Raw genomic sequence first — 17,246 nt, 5'->3', positions numbered from 1 at the left:
TGTCACTTGAAATTTAAAAACAATGATGGAAAGTGACCAAAGGTGTGGGAAAATTATGCTGTGGGAAAATTATTTAATGACTGGTTTGCACAAAATACACGCTAGCAGCCTGGCAGCAGGCATAAACATGTAATTACTGAAGATACCCAAAAGAACAATTATAGGGACAGTGACGCAACCTTATTAAGGCTGTTTTGGTTGAAGAATCAATAATTAAAAGTGATGGTAAATAAATGGGATTGCAAAACCAGCTATCAAAAAAATAAAAAGAACCATGTTTACAAAGATTTACTAATAATTTACCAACACTGGCGTCTGCCTCGGTCGTGCCTACCACCAATGACCAATCCCAGGAGCTGTTGATTTGTCAACCCTCTCTGTAGGAACATAAGAGTGCTGCATAAATAACCACATTATCAATATTGTCTACATTTTAAGCTTCTGGAATAGGAGTTGGGTTTAAATAAAGGCCAATCAAACTATGTCTGCCTTTGAACTAAATAATTTACCAGAGTTGTTTCATGTTTATATTAGAAAAGGAGCCCAAATGGTCCCAGACAATTTAACTGGAAAGAAAATCTACGTGTCTGACTTAGTCAGCACACTGATGACCAAACTAAACAGGCCAGCACGCACTTTACTTCTGATATTTTCACAGCTGCAGCATAAAGAAAACATTATTTTGTGGACTGCAAGGTCTGAGAAGTTAACAGTCCTCGGCACACTGGTGTTATGTTTGTTCTCATTTCAAGGTGAGCTGCAGGAGGGAGTCGTTCATTTGTCTGTCTGTGACACACTGAGGGTCATTCAAGGTAATCCATGCCTGGGGTGACCCCTAGGCTTCTTTCCAAACTAAAATACTGGTGTGGTTATTTATATTGGAACTAAAAAAAGCGTGTCTATAATATGCAACATGAACAGTAAATGTCTCCTTATTTTTACTTTTTGAATTATCTCTCCTGGTATCGCTATTATATTCATATGGCCTTATAGACTATTATATATTATATGGACTATATTTAAGTAAAGCCATTGAATACATGTAGAGTGGAGTCCAAAGTGCACTTTTCCCCTAAGAAATATAGTAAGAGGCATTAAGTAGCACAAAATGGAAATATTCAAGTAAACAAGTCGGCCTGTCTCCAAAGTGCACTTCTGTAGCTGAATATACAGGTACTTACTTACTCCCCACCACTGTTGGTGACCTTATTTCAACTTCTGGTTTTCTGTTTGATCTAAAATAGAGCAGCATAGTGGTTTTAAAAGTTAGCAAGTTATCTATTGGGATATATTATTACCTTACAACAGCTTACTTCATCATTAAAATGAGTACAAACGTATGTGGTTAAAAAAAATATTGCCCCTTGCCATGTATATAAACCATACCAGCAGTGTCAAAAAGCACATGGAGCCCTGACAGGATCTCGCGATACTCTATTATACATTTGGCGCGAGAACAAGGCCGGAAGTGACGTCCTGGCTACGCCTCTGTAGTAAGCGACGGCCAATCCGATAGGTATAACTGGAAGCAGCATGGTCAAGGGCACCGGCTGAACGAGGCCAGATAGCAAGGAAGCAGCAAAGAAGTAGCAAGTGGAGCAACCTCGTGGAAAGAGCTGTCACACAAGAAGAAGAAGAAGAAGAAGAAGAAGAAGAAGAAAGTCGGTTTGAAGTGTGTTGAAGAAAAGGTGAGCGCGTTATCCGACACACACCGCTCGCGACAATAGTCCAGACCGAGTCGGAGAAGCTTATTGTACTGAAATATAACGCTTACACTACTCTGTCTGCGGAAGGACATAAGCCCTCGTATTTATTTGGAGTGTTAAGAAGTGCCAAATACATTGCCGTGTTTACTTCACTTACTTTAAATCTCCCTCATGAATGACATGCTGACGTTTGAGCAAGCGTAACGTTACAGCAGCGTAGGCGGCGACGCCACCTGTGTTGAGACACGTCTCCTTTCTTCTTCATTGTACCGTGAACGTTGTACTGTGGGGACAGTTAACTGTACGTTATTCACGGTGATGGTTGTCATGTTGTCAATGCAACACGGGCGCCATAACGAGAGCAGCCGGTCGTCACGTTCAGGGAGCCCTGCTGGGCTAAACGTGAGCCGAGTGGCCTGGGGTCAAAACCCTGAATGACACTTCCTCCTCGGGGGAGGGGGGTAACGGTGTCAGTAGGTAGACATTACACTGTCCCTGTTTACTGACCTTGACAGGCGGCAATAGGCTGCTGCATAGATAATATATATTTACTACAGTAAGCATAGCTGTAGTCTCCAGTCTGGACGAGAGTTTTTAAATAATCCAACCTGCTTGTACATATTTAGGTGAAGCTTAAAAAGCGATTTGACAGTAGCTTTGCCAACATATGGGAGAACTGGAGCTGCATTTGGTTATGGATGAGTTGTCCCCAAGGCGGTCGACTGTGGTATTGGTCATGCACATGAAATAGTCTAGCAGCAGGTGACTTTAAACTCTTCTTTTCTCCTGAAAAAAAACAAAACAATTTATTAATTTAATTTGACATACACCACCGTACAACACATGCATCTTATTATTTAGGATAGCAGTGTTAAGAACAGACCTATTTGTATCTGTAGTGGAATTGGTCATCTGAGCATGTCTGTTAACATGTTAAGGCCCAAATGTTAGTGTATACCTGATAAACACCCTGATGCCATCTGGTGGGAGCCCTGTGTTTATAGAACCTGCATTATAGTAAGAAAAAGAAAGAAACCTCATCCTGTCTTGCAGCTCATGTCTGAACTTTAATTTGCTGCTGTATTTAAGCAATACTTGTACAGGCCCCCGTACATGGGATTTGCCTGCCTCACTGTTCTCCTTCTGGCTCATTTTCCCCATCAGCTGCTTGGAGCTTTCCCCCCAGTGTGACTCTCACATGATTTGCCACAGCACAATGACTCCTACAATGACCCCTCACCCCTTCTCCTCTTTTTCTCACGATTTCTTTTTGTTTCCCACAACATACTTTACCGTGTTTCCCACTTTGTGCCTTTCTCCATTCTGTAAAGTTGGACACTGCTGCATGGACACAGTGGATGAGACCAATCTGTGATAGTGTTTAATACAACGTTTTTGCCACCATCAAGGGGCTATTTTAATCAGAGAAACCTTTTACATTTAATTCCTTAATAAAAGGATTTATTAGATTAAAACAGTCTTTGAAAATATCTTATACTGGTTTGTACATATCTATATTTGCTTGTGTTAAGCCGTATGTTTGTCAAGTGTGTATTCTACAAGGTTAACAGGCTTATTGGTTAAACGATGGACTTGCAGTGGTACCATACATTTAGGACGTTTTTAATCTAAACTCGGCCTGTCTGCTCCAGGTTGTTATATTTCCTATGAAGACTATAATTGTGTAGAGTGTGTGTGTGTGTGTGTGTGTACAATAAATATGGTCATCAATTAATATTGTCCTTTACATGGATGAATACTATGTTCTGTTTAAAAAAAAAAAAAAAACTGTGCTATTTCCTGATACTTTGTTCATGTTTCCAGTTAAGGCTCAACCACTAGTTAGACAGGGTTTTCATGTAATTGCATGGTATTTGGATATAAGATGCCCAGAATACTCAACTCTTACTGCAACGACAAGAAGACTATGAGGCTGTTCTTGGAATGGAGTGAGAAAATCACTTCATACGGTTTAATGAAATGTGACAACAGATTGCTCTTGCAGGAGTTGAAATGCTCCCACAATGCCAGGCTAGTAGGCAGTGTGTTTTTTGCAACAGCTGACTATACCATTTAACACAATGATAGTTATTAAGTCATCATCACTCTGGCAAATGCATGTATGGTTGTACTGTCTAGTAAATAGTATGTAATGTTGTTAAGGTGACTCAAGTTGTTGCTCAAGTGTAGTGATCTGTAGTGATCTTTGGTAAATGATCACGTCAGCATTATTAAATAACTTTATTGGCTGCCTTACACAGTTAATAGTTGTGTTGTAATGTTAGACCAAACGTCTTCTTGCCACAGCTTCCATAACCTACGATGAAGCAATTGTTCAATTCTTTTTTTCAAAGGGATTTGTTAAGTTACTAAGAACACTTTGAGGAAGCCATGTTTGATCTGGGAAGTTCCCCTTTCAAACACTGACATTTATCTGTCTTCAGGCATATGCAGTCCTTGAAGATTTGCATTATTTTTGGGGAAAGAACGGCAGGCTGTCGCATCTTTTCTATATTTGTCCTTGACTACAAGTGAAATGAAATCTGTCCACCTTCCTTTCTTGTTGAATTATAGGGGCCATGGTGTCCTCCTCTCATTTAGCATGAATGTCTAACCGGTTAGACCTGCAAGTGTCGTTCCCAGAAGGGCGTGACTCAAGTTTGCGCTTGCTATCTCTCTTGCACACACTTGACAAAAAATTATTATATGGAGATACAAGTCGTGGTTCAGAGAATGCTACAGGCAAAGTCACCCCTTTTTTTTTTTTTTTTTTTTTTTCAAGGGCGTTTCATTGAGTGTCTTTGTACCTATTTATTCTTTATTTGTGTTCCGTTTTATACTGCTTATATCCATAGGTCTCAAGTGAAAAAAGTGGCTAATCTGATTAAAGTATTAAGGCTCGGTATGTTTGGTATGCAAGATTAGACATCACTCTGCCCACCTTGGAGAGCAATTAGCTTTAGAAATCAGCTAAGCCTGGTCTAATACCATTTTATAAGTCCATATGTCAAGGTTGCGTGCAAAGCAGGCTATGAATAAGAAAATGTGAGGCTGCTCTATTTTTATTTTTTTATTTTCTGACCCTTGGGTGAAATGTACTTGTACTTGCCTCTCAAGGTTGTAGAAGTCAGGGGAGTCGTGGGGTTGTCTGAGGCCGTTCCATGTTCTAAAGTTAGGTGCTCTTCATTTAGTGTTGGCAGAGGTAAGACCAACATGGCTGCACCCTCATTTGCTTTATTGTCATACACTTGGCGTGCACGCTAAGGTTTTATCCCTGCTGTTGGAGTTTAGCAAGGCCATGTTTTGATGCTGCAAATTAGTGCCGGCCCGACAGATCGTTTGTCTCCCTTTTGGCATTTACCCCACCAGCTCGCATCACGCAATGTCCAGTTTGGGATCTCCTTCCCGTAGAGCTTGTAAGTCGGCCCTGAGGGATCATTAAGAGGTTCCTTCTCTGCTTTTTGGCTGCTCGGCACACACCAATCACGACGGGGAAGCTCTGCATTGTTGTCTGTTTTTAGTTTTAGCTTCACTTTTTGTTTCATTACAGAATAAACTGAACAGGTGGTACACAAGTAAAGTTGTTTGCCTAATTTGACCATGTTTTGAATATGTGGTTTGTATCTGAGCCTACTCAACAAAGCAGTGTTTTCAGTAAATTATTCAGTCCAAAGTTCAGTAAGTGTGCTAACGTTTTAACCCATAAGGCCATATAATTCTCTACTACTTTTCTACTACAGGACTTGATAAGACCAGGGTTGTTTAAAAGGTTTTGGTCTGTTTTGTTCTTTTGAAGGTCAGGCGGGTAGAAGATTTCATGATCGTTGTCTGTCAAATAATCCTATGCACCTTGTTGCTTGGATGAGAATTGGGTGAGAGTTTCTTTGCTTATGGCGTAAGAAGTTAGTTTGTTAGTTTGAGGTGAAACACTGCGATCTCTTCATGGGAATGCCTTTTTGTTTGAGGGTTTTACTGTCATGTCACCTACAAATGATTTAGCAAAGGCTTTGTCTGTATATTATGTCTAATTTGGTTTGCATTCATTTTGGTGTGAAGGGATGCTGCTGGCTGAATCTCCTGGCCAGTGCCTATTTTACGAATGCATGGTAAAATATTACTTTTAGATATCGTCGATTAATCTGAGGAGATGGGATGCGTTACAAACTATCGGTGAAACTGGGCTCCGATAGCGGCTATTTACTTAGAGGCGCCATACTCACTACAGGGTCAACTTTTACTAAACGTATCTGCGTTCATGTGATTAACTGCCAATAATAATCTCAACAACTGTTACATACAAAAAGTAATGGCACTTGTACTGACATTTTTTTCTCCACCTCATAAAACCTTCAACGCATGAATCATTATGGCAATAGAATTAGAAAATGTTGGCTAAACATTTGCTGTCTCTATGAACAGCAGAGGAAGTTAAATAAGTCATTCAACTGTTACTTTATCTTGCCTACCAATTTAGTGTTCTCTTTTCCCAAAAAATCCATCCACGCTACAGCTAATAGTGAACAACTGGTGCACTGCCAAAACTTCCTGTGTAAAACTTGTGCTCCAAAATGTCTGTTCCTCTACTGCGAGTGGTAGAAATAAATGGACTGTTTTGTCCTGTCATTGTGGGTCTCAAACAAAACTGAACGCCCTGTACTGAATGGTCAGGGACAAATGCACATGGGGGTATTTACTATTACCTTAGTTATTGGCAAATAAAGGGAATCGGGCTATGGAGTTAATTGGATTGACATAATGTCACTGGTGATACTCAAAATAAATGTATAATAGATGTGGTGATTCATCTGATGTATTTGTGTATAATATGTATAAGAACTGTGCAGAAAAGAGATGACGGCAAAGTGGGTCCAATTGTTATCCAACACAAGAGATCCAGGTTTTGACCCTTCTCGGCCCCTTTTGCTGCTGAAGCTTCATACATGACTTATCTCCTGAGGGTGATCACATGCATAGCTCTTATTCCACTGATAGTGCATTACAATAGTAAAGAAAATATACAGACCACTTGGGTTTCAGGTCTTGTTACTCTGTTGACTTGAAACCGTGCTTTGTTTGGCTCTGATTTTGAATCAAAGCTAGTTATGCTGTTATTGTATTCTACCGACTATGGAGTTCACATGGAGTCTGTGTGGACCCGTGCTGGACACTGGCCTTTTGTGCCGAGGAACAGTGCTGCCTTTCACGTAAGCGGCAAAGGAAACCCCGTGGATATTTGGACAAGAGGTGGGACGTGTTCTTTGGACACTCCATTATTCCCAGAAGTGAAACCGTAACGCACTATGAAGAAATAAACTACAAGACTTTAAAAAATGGCTGGTAAAAAAATATTTTATTTGTTGCCATTTCTACAGGGAGTTTAAAACTCAACATAGTGTTTGGGTAGATTTTAATTTTTAATAACCTCAAACGGTGCGAACGACAACAACAATCATTTTAACTTTAGGCCTGATGCTTCACTTATACTTTTCTTTTTTTCCCTTTTTAGACTGAAGCAGCAATGGACCAGGCAAGGTCAACAATATCCAAAATTGTGAGTATTATAACCTCAATTCTAAAATAACAAGCTTTGCTCTGAGGAATTGTCTTCCCATTATTACCTCTTCTGAAATGAGTGTCATAACAACTCTACTTTCTTGCACAATTTACTGTTCTTTCATCGTGGGAACATGAAGTCTGACATGGTGATAGTTTCAGTGCAGTTAATGTTTATTTGTATTCATCTTGATTAAGATTAGTGATGGTGATATTTTCTAATCGTTAAATTAAGGCATTCTGTATGGAGTTGTACATTAATTATTGCTTTTTCTAGCTCTTTTTTTTACCAGCTTGATTCTGCCCAGCTTTTTGAACACTTAACAAATGGCATTAGTATTAGCTTACAGCAAGATATTAATGAAAACTACATGATGCCATCATAGTATTGATTATACATGGCTATGTAGGCCTATTGTCCGTATCTGACCAGATGACTACATGTTTTTTTTCCATAATTATGAGCAATTGTGTTTGAGCCCGAAAGGTGCTTTGCCATGTTTGACGTGTCCTCACTTGGTCTGTTAGACGGGTCTCTGTGTGTCAGTGGGCTTTCCTTTGCAGTCTGCAATGTAGCCAAAGTATTTTCAGATTTCACTTCTGGCATCTTTTTTTCCCAACAAGCCGAGGACAGTCGGCAAAAGCTCCTGCACTCATGTCTCCCTGATCACTCTGTGAGTGAGTGCTGCCTGTTGCTTGTGTGAGCGCTGGGCAGACCCGACTCCATGCAGTCAATGCATGGAGTCAGCGTGACAGGGAGCGGAACAGTGAGTGCGCTCTGATCAGCGCTATTTGAATAAAGTATCGATACTAAAAATATGCAAAATCGTATATTTTCAAACGTACCTTTTTTAGTAATGATGTATCATGCAACATTAGTTTCTCCCGGTAGAAGATCTACTACATAGTCTCATTATCAGTCGTCTTTTAGCTCTCCAGAAGCATTGGCTGTAAATTACATTGGCATTTTATGCATATTATTCATGAAAGATGTTTGGTCATTATTGGCCCATGACAAGGTTGTTCAAGCTTCAATGAGTTGCAGCTTTAGAACCTAACTATGACAGAGAGAGAGCTAGAAAGTTTGGGAAATCACAAAAGTAAAATGAAACAGAAACTGAACTCTTTTGCTTGTTAATGTATTGTTGGTATTTTACCACTTATTTTACTTTAACGATTACAAATAAGACTCACGTTGGCACAGTCAGATTATGTGTTATAGAGTTTGATATTTTAACAAAGAATTCTTTCATTCCAAAAAAACGTTAAGCCCTACTGTAGCTGTTTTAAAAATTAGTCTTTTTATGACGGGGCGCCCAGGAGGAAGTAGTCGAATGTTCCATTGTAGGCGTCGTCCTGACGGTAAAAGAACAAAGCAATGCCGAAAGAGGAAATGTGAATTCCCACAACCTGGCAACTAGGGCTGGGCGGTATGGCCAAAAATTCATATCACGGTATTTTGTAAGATTCTGGCGGTTTCACGGTATATTTATTTTTAAACAAGTAAACACATTGATTCCATTAACAGCACCAGTCAACTAGACAGCAGTACTGTCAGCGAGCACTGTCCATAGCCACAACAGCAGCAGGCAGCAACATTTACTGTTTACAGTTTAAAACTGGGAGCGAAGTGGCGCTACTTGTCAGTGCAACTGGATTCAGTCATAGTTCACACTTGTTATAAAATTACAGCGCCGAATTGCATACTGGGTAGAGTTCGTGCACACAAAAAACAGAAAGAGACAGACCGGAAGACACGCCACACAAACAGCTGTTCGCCGCCCAACTTCCCAGCATGCAATTTGGCCGTGTAATTTTGAACCATAAGTGAACCAAGTTACCCTGACAGCTAACTAGCGCCACTGCGCCCGGTATTAAACTGTGAAAAATAAAAGTTGCCGCCTGCTGTTCTTGCGGATATGCGGCGCTGGTCGCTGACAGCACCGCTGTCTAGTTATCACCGGTATGACGGTATATGGAAAATTCATACCATATGGAAATCTGAAACCGGTATACCGCACAGCCCTACTGGCAACCCAAAGATTTTTTTTTTTTAATTTATTACTGATCAAATAAATGATTTTATTTAGGGCATTGGCTATAACTTGTATACTCTGAAGATATTTAAGGTATATCTTATTAGAACGTGTAACCAACAACTGTTTAAATTCTTTGATCAATTGTCATCTCAAGCGAGTCATAATTGTACAAAACACTTTGTACGAAGCTCCATTTATCATTGCTTTCAGCTTGGGCTCAATCTACAAAAGATATCTTCTCAGCTCTATAAAGATCTATATTTTCTCATCATACCAGCATCGTTCTGTCATTCCAGTTTAATGGGGAGCCACACTCCTACACACGTTTCAACTTGACCCAGAACATGGAAGGCGATAACAGCCAGGTGGAGATGAATCTGTCGTCCAACATGGACGAGGAGGTCGGGGGAAACTGCGTAGGAGACCACCTCAATCACAACAACTCCAACCGCAAACCCTTCGTGGCTCAAAAGCTCGGACGCAAACCAAAGAACCTCTGCTTCATGGCCGCCGCCACCCTCCTCATCTTCATCATCGGTAAGAGGTCAATGGCTGACGCGGCTGTGTTTTTATATTAGGTTTGCCTCACTGTAAAATAACTTGGTGTTCCTCAAGTATCACTCATAGGACTACGGCTTTGAGTCTGTATCGATGGTGTCGTCAGTAAACGCAGTATGTTTTTTCCTGCACTGACTCAGCTTTGTGCTTGAACTCACATTTTAGATAAACGCTGACATTTACAGTTCAACCAACACAAACTTGAAATATTAGTTGTGGGTTAAGTCTCAGGAAGAGAAACTGATTTTTGCCCTAAGCCAATAGGGAAGAAAATGGTGTCACCTTAAGACTCATGTGGGTGATGTCACAAAATCTACTTTTTATCACCAGAAAACCATAGCTCAAGTGTGACTGTCCCTCTCTGAGCAACAAAGGGACTAAAGGCTTTTATGTCTAGACTTTGGGTTGTAGTCGTTGCTTCAAGGAAATGTAATTGACTGGATGTGTGAGGAAGAAGTATCTGTCTGCTGTGTAAGGTATACGTACGGTACAATACTGTCATGCTCTGTTGGTGGCATAGCATTTCAAAATGCTGGCTGTTTGTTATTTTAGACCAACTTGATTCAGTCAGTCTCTCCTTGAGAGTATACTGCCTTTTCTCCGTCGGTGCAATTGCTCCCTTCTGTCTCTGGCTGCTTCTCATTTGAAACCACTGCTACTTACAGGGTACTTGATTGGCTACCTGGTTCATCGTAAGAAGGACTCGGCTCCCACCTGTGAAGCCTCTCTGGACCCTTTTATAGAACCTTTTGTCCACGAGACTGGTGCGGCCCCCCTAATGGACTGGGATGATGTCAAAAAGCTCCTCGCTCAGAAACTTTCTGTAGCCAAATTCGAACCTGTCTTCAGGTAAGTTTATGAATCTGTGGCAAGGCAAAATGTCTTTATTTGTTCTACAATTTCAAAAGCCAGTAAATGTTTCCAGTTTCCTTGTCTCCCTGTTCTTCTCGCCTCATGCTGTAATTTCTCCTGTCCTAGTGAGTTTTCCAGCACCAACCACCGGGCCGGTTCTCCAGGTGATGAGTCTCTGGCGAACCAGATTATCAACAAGTTTAAAGAGTATGGCATGAACTCCTGGACCGATGAGCATTTCGTTAAGGTTCAGGACCCACCAGCTTCTGGCGCCAACAAATTTGTTTTCAAGAACGAGATGGCTGAGCGTCCAGAGGGGTTCCTGTCCTACAGTCACAATGGAACAGTGACGGTAATTTAAAAGCTAAAATAAACTTTTTTTTTTTTTTATTTAGAGGAAAATGCAGTTTCATTATTTTTTTGTTTTTTATTCCAGGGTGCGGTCCTGTATGCGTATTACGGGCAGGAAAGTGACTTTAGCTTGCTGCGGGAAAAGAACATTAACCTGACTGACAGGGTCGTGTTGGTCCGTGTGGGACGGATCAGCTCTGCGGAGAAGGTGGGTGGTTAGTAAGAAATTCAGTATGAGTTATGTTTTAGATTACTGTAAACTTTCTTCTTTCCTCAACCACTATACAATACGTGATTTTTGTAATATGCTGTTGGTGACAATAATAATTTCCATGACTTCTCGTTTCCTTTTTTCTTACAGGTAGCCAATGCTGCCAAAATGGGTGCCTCTGCTGTGTTGATGTTCCCAGACCCCGATGCTTACTCTATTGGAGACTCCACGGCGCTCTTTGGACATGTGAGTGTTCCAGTAGAAGCAACATGTTGGAGAATGAAGCCCACCAGAGAGACATATAGACATATTTAGTTTGGTTCCAGGTTTTGTTTATTTTGTGCTCAACTAGCTTTTATAGTCACATGAAGGGGTTATTCCTGACAATGGTTTCACATTAGTTCATTAGTGGAAGGCTGCCCCCCAAAACCTGCTTCTAAATGAGTAAAAGTACTGGTTCCAGGTTGTTATCCGTTCTGCTATCAGTACTTGGAGGGGGGGTGATAAGAAAACCCATTACACGTAAAATAACGCTATTGATCAGCCTCGCAATTGTTCTTTCTCCCCATCTTTGCACGGAAATCAGAGCCGTGCTCTTAAACACAACGTTCATTGTTACAGATGCAATAAATATTGTTTATTTTCTTCTTGATTGACGATTACGTTTGTATAGTGACTTTGCTGTTGTAAACAATACTTTTGTTTATGTATTTAAAAATATAAATGCATTCAAATCCAGTTTTTATTTTTTTAAATAAAGAACAGAGTATTCGGTAACCGAACCAATACGGCGTAGTAGTATCCTAATGACACTATCCCTAGTGGTTGTAATGTATCATTTAAACTTTAGTCTTGAGTATAAGAGTTTAAAGGTTTATGTTCTATGTTTTCCATATACATTTCTTCTTTTTAAGTTTAAGGGTTAGGCTTCAGGCTGCTGGGAAGATTAGTTTGAAACACAAAAGCATTTAACATGTTGCTGTCAAATTATAGCTGTTGGCAAACTTGACAAAACTTTCGATCTGTCCGTCTCCCTCAGGTCCACATGGGTTCAGGGGATCCCTACACCCCAGGCTTCCCCTCCTTCAACCACACCCAGTTTCCACCTGTCCAGTCTTCAGGCCTGCCAAAAATCTTGGCTCAGACCATCACAGCAGGCATGGCTGCCAATATTCTGAAGTAAGGCTCACATTTGCTGTAGACAAACTGAAGCAATGTACTTTAATATGAAATATTCCTCTTGCGCTTTGAAGAATGAATACTTATATTGTATCGTCTGCATCCTACAGGGAACTGAGGGGTCAGATTGAACCCAGAAGTTGGGGAGGCCAATACAAACTGGGAGACGAGAGCGATGTTGTTGTTGTTGAGGTCAACAACGTTCTTGTAGAGAAAAAGATCAATAATGTCTTTGGAGTCATCAAAGGCTTTGTGGATGCGGGTAAAATTAGTTGCTTATTTCAAAACTGAGACATTGTGATCAGAAAGTTAGTACACGGACTTCCTGAAAATGAGTTATTGACATTGAACGTCGTCTTTGTATTATTATAGATCGATATGTGGTGATCGGCGCTCAGAGGGATGCGTGGGGTGCAGGTTTTGCTACGTCGACCGTCGGCACCAGCGTCCTCGTTGAGTTGGCACGTTCCATCTCGGATATGGTGAAGAATGGTACGTTTTTAATGTGAAATGGTGCCATATTTGTATTAATATTGCTGGAGTGGATCAACACGTCACATTAGAGCCTTCATTTAGTAGCTGAAAGAATATTTATAATAATTTTCATGTAGTGAGTGCTTTTTTTTTTGTTAAAGCATTTCTCATCTTCTTGCCAGATGGATTCAAACCAAGGAGAAGCATCGTGTTTGCCAGTTGGAGCGCTGGAGAATATGGGAGTGTTGGCGCCACCGAGTGGTTGGAGGTGAGAACGATTTCCCCAATTGCAGCTTTTATGCTGTAATAATACTGAGCACTCTTCCTTAATTTTGCTTTTGTATTCTTTTTTTATATCCAGGGTTATCTTTCCTCTCTGAGCATGAAAGCCTTCGCCTACATCAACCTGGATAGAGTCGTAACAGGTATTTACTTCAGGTTTCCAGGCTATGAAATATCCAAAGCTTCCATATATTTACAATATGACACAATAAGTGATTCTCAAAATGACTAAATATAACTTGCCTTTTTCAGGTCAGAAAGGATTTAAAGTGGCAGCCAGTCCCTTGCTGCACAGCCTGATCGAGAGCACTCTGACTGAGGTACATTTAACAAGCCTACAGCATTATACCATGCTATTATCAATTTTTTGTGAATGTTAAAATATAATGTATTATTTTCTCCTTAGATAAACTCTCCAAACAAGGATGGGACTCTCTCTTCCAAATTTGCAAAGGGTGACATGGAAACTAATGTGTAAGTGGCACCGGGCTGTTGGTTGGTTGTGTGTGTGTGTGTGTGTGTGTGTGTGTACACATCGCCGTGACATCCAAGCTGTCACATCATCTTGCATGTGTCTATTTTCCAGGTTGGAGCCTCTAAAGTTGGATAACTCTGCTTATCCTTTCCTTGCCTTTTCTGGCATTCCCTCCGTCTCATTTGGATTCACTTCTACTAACTCAGTAAGTCATCCCGCCATACTACAAGTTACGATCAAGTGTGGTTCATCCTGGGATGTATTTTCCATAACTGTCATCAACACATCATGCTTTCCCCTTTCAGGACTACCCGTACTTTGGCACAATGCTGGACACCAAGGAGAAACTGAACTCTGCTACGAGCAACCAGGTTGCTCAGCTGGCTGAAATAGCGACCCGGTTCGCAGGTCACATAGCGCTGAGGCTGGTCCATGATCATCTGCTGCGAATGGACTTGATTAAGTACAACAATGTTATCCGCTCTGAAGTTAGTCAGATCAACACCAAAGTCAATTCTGTTAAGAAGGTGAGTGTCCTATTATTATTTTCTTGCTGACATGGTTTAAACTTTCCCAACAGTTGCTATTTGGGTTGTTACCTCAGCGTCTGTATGCCTGTCTGCAAATAAATGAATAATCAATTATTTTTTTATATTTAACTCTACATTCAGATTCTCTTTGTAAAGTAGCCAAGTTACCATGTCAATTACCTTTAATTTATTTGTGTTGCTGTTTTTTTCTTTTTTTCTGACTATTGCAGCTTTGATTATGTAACCCTAATGTATACAAAAGCTGCACATCCGTATAGTTTTGTTTATTTAGAATACCAAATGATCCTGTGGATGCTACGTGTGCTTCCAGCTGTTGCCCAAGGCCCTGACAGTGCAGTGGTTAATCTCGGCCGCTGGCTCCTACAGCCGCGCCTCTCGCAAGCTAGTGGAGGACATCAAGAACAGTGACCTGGAGGACATTGAGATGTCTCGTATCATTAATGACCGCATAATGATGGTAAGACCTCAACTAGAGAAGTTCAAAAACAATATGGCGGGTGTGCAGAAGAGATGATGCCTCCTAGCCCCAATCCAAATTTAGCAACATTTGAGTCCAATGGATTACATCTGTGTAGTTGCTTATTTTGCCAGGTAACTGTCAATCAAATCAGATAGACCTACACAGTACTGATGAAGCAGAACAGCAGCGTTCTTGAGTGTTAATCAAGAAAATTGAAGTTGTTTTTACTAACTATACTTTGTTGCTTTCTTAATGTTGCTTATTTAAAGATAAGGAAACCTACTTAATCCTTGAGAAACAAGTTTTCAGGAACTACAAATAAAATGTATCGTAATAATGAAGTGGTCTTTTCTTGCCTAAGAATGAAACGATAGCCTGCACTTTTATGTACGCTCATGTACGAAAGAAGGGCACCTGTGAAGTTATTTATTTTTAGACTAACGGTAATTAAAGAAAGTCACTTAATTGTAATCGTCCAAGCAAAACAATAATACCAGTGACTTAAGAAAGCACTGCGAATTTCCCTCTTCATCATCCTGTTTTCCTCCGCTTGCTTCTGTAGGTGGAAAGGAACTTCCTGTCCCCCTATGTGTCTCCCAGAGAGAGCCCTTTCCGCCACATCCTGCTGGGCTCTGGGCCTCACACTCTCAAGGCTCTGTCCAACCACCTCGAATCCCTGAGGATCAACCACCCCGAGGCAGACGCCAACCTGTTCCACAACCAGTTTGCCTTGGCGACCTGGACAGTTCAGGGCTGTGCCAACTCGCTAGCAAGGGACATCTGGTCTTTGGATAATCAAATCTAAACAGTAGTTTCACCCTTTGTCCCTTACATTGGCCCGCTTATCACAATAAGTGCAGCTTTATTAAATATTTAAGCTGCTTGAAGAAACTATCAAATTGGGGCCGTAACTAAATGGATACCAATTGCACGGACATCACCTCCAACATTCGAGTGATGAGCTCATCGTCATTATTTCTGAAACTCTCCAAAAAGCCAAACATTCATTAAAATGTTGATCTTGCGCCTTTAACTAGAATGTTTAAAGAGTAATTTACTTTTTCCCCTCCACTTTTGGAAAGAAAGATTGATTTTTTTTCTTTTTTTTTTTTCTTTTTTTTTTAATACATGTGGCATTTCAATAAGACATTCTGAGTACTTTGGTGCTAGTAACGACTACCTTTAAATGCCCATGACATGTAGTACTACTACTTAAATTAGTGTTACCTCGTGAAAGAGTTCAATTTAGTGAAGTTGAGGCTTCTTCAGCACAGTATCATCAGGTTATAATCACAGGAAAGCCTGTGTCTGCCAGTTCAGAGATGAATACAACTTAAATGACCAGTATGGTATCCAACTGTTTACCATAATTATTGCAGATCAAAACTTCTGGTATTTCCACTGCGGTTGGAGCCTCGTGTTCAAACCTGAGCTGGCTAGAATTGGTCGCTATAATTTCATACTGTGCTGAAATCTGCTGCTCAGCTTATTGTCAGATTTGGAAGGAGATTAGTTGAAAATAACGCTGTTATGTTGCATAGAACACATCTTGAAATACATTTTGGACAATTGGCTTGGTGTCATTTAACCCTAATGCTGCATTGATCTCTTAAAAAGTCCTAGATAAAAAAAAAAAATTTAAAAAAAATCTGAATTTCTTAATGACCTGAATGGCCTTCTGACATGATGGTAAACCTATGCACGCCTTTCAAAAACCAAGGGAGAAGGTCTCAACAATGTGGCACTGAAACAGAAACCGTACGTCTATTTATTGTGTTATTTATTTATCAGTGGCAGGGTTCACTATAAATATTTTTTTATTGCCTTTTATAAAAAAATGTGTGTATAATTATCGGGAGCAGTGCCTTCCATAATTATGACAGTTATACTGTCGAAATGACAAAAGCAGCATCTGCTTAACAGAAGTGTACATGTTGACCGACGGCCAGGACTGAACACTGAACCAACGGGCGTCACTCAGACAACTGCACTACTCTGAGGTCCTTATTTTTAACTGACACTGGATTGGTCTTGTGGCCGAGGCCAGCTCTCATATCACAGCGCTGGCTGTCAGTACTGGTCCCTTGGTGCATGTACGCCTCTCGTCCTGACAACATTATCGGCAGCAGTGTCTTCCATAATGTGAAAAGAAGAAGGTAGTTTTTGCCTACCCGTGTGTGTCCATATCGGAGGCAGTGCCCTCCATATTTCACTGTAGGAATGGATGTTTTTATTATCGGGAACAGTGTTTCTCATAATGTTTGTGTGTATATAAAGTAGAGTGCTACACAATGCACATGTTGTCTGACTGCAGCTTTAGAGCCTTTCAATGATGTTTACTTGCTTTTGTAGTTTCTTATGAAAAGGTTTCACATCAGCTCTTTATGAAATCATTTCTCTGTCTCATTATTAAGGTAAAGAAGCTGTCTTTAACTTGTTCTGGGTTTCTTTCGTGAGCCGTTTTGTCCTTTCATGCAGACACTGATAATTTGTTCTCTGGGATTTCATGATATGAAACTGATGTGGGACAACTTTTACTTTCAAGAGAAATGTTC

At 40.5% G+C, this 17,246-nt stretch overlaps 1 protein-coding gene across 1 annotated transcript; it reads left to right on the top strand.

Moving 5' to 3' along the window:
- The first annotated feature begins 1,532 nt into the window (after positions 1 to 1,532).
- Positions 1,533 to 15,750, top strand: LOC306749898 (transferrin receptor protein 1-like). Its single transcript, XM_079233254.1, has 18 exons — positions 1,533 to 1,688; positions 7,213 to 7,257; positions 9,595 to 9,835; positions 10,522 to 10,705; positions 10,835 to 11,060; positions 11,145 to 11,267; positions 11,421 to 11,516; positions 12,310 to 12,449; positions 12,560 to 12,711; positions 12,822 to 12,941; positions 13,106 to 13,191; positions 13,285 to 13,348; positions 13,458 to 13,525; positions 13,612 to 13,679; positions 13,792 to 13,885; positions 13,986 to 14,207; positions 14,515 to 14,688; positions 15,254 to 15,750. Exons 2-18 carry the CDS (start codon positions 7,225 to 7,227, stop codon positions 15,494 to 15,496), a joined length of 2,334 nt encoding a protein of 777 aa, XP_079089380.1. The 5' UTR covers positions 1,533 to 1,688; positions 7,213 to 7,224; the 3' UTR covers positions 15,497 to 15,750.
- Positions 15,751 to 17,246: the final 1,496 nt, after the last annotated feature.

This window comes from Taurulus bubalis (assembly GCF_910589615.1).
Source record: "Taurulus bubalis genome assembly, chromosome: 1".
NCBI lineage: Eukaryota > Metazoa > Chordata > Actinopteri > Perciformes > Cottidae > Taurulus > Taurulus bubalis.
Note: the sequence above shows the minus strand (reverse complement) of the source record. Positions and strands in the feature narration are given on the sequence as shown.

Coding starts and splice junctions, on each gene's coding strand:
- LOC306749898 (XM_079233254.1), top strand. CDS start 7,225: ATGGACCAGGCAAGGTCAACAATATCCAAAATT. Junction 12,450..12,559: donor ATGGCTGCCAATATTCTGAA/GTAAGGCTCACA, acceptor TGCATCCTACAG/GGAACTGAGGGGTCAGATTG. Junction 13,680..13,791: donor GGTGACATGGAAACTAATGT/GTAAGTGGCACC, acceptor TCTATTTTCCAG/GTTGGAGCCTCTAAAGTTGG.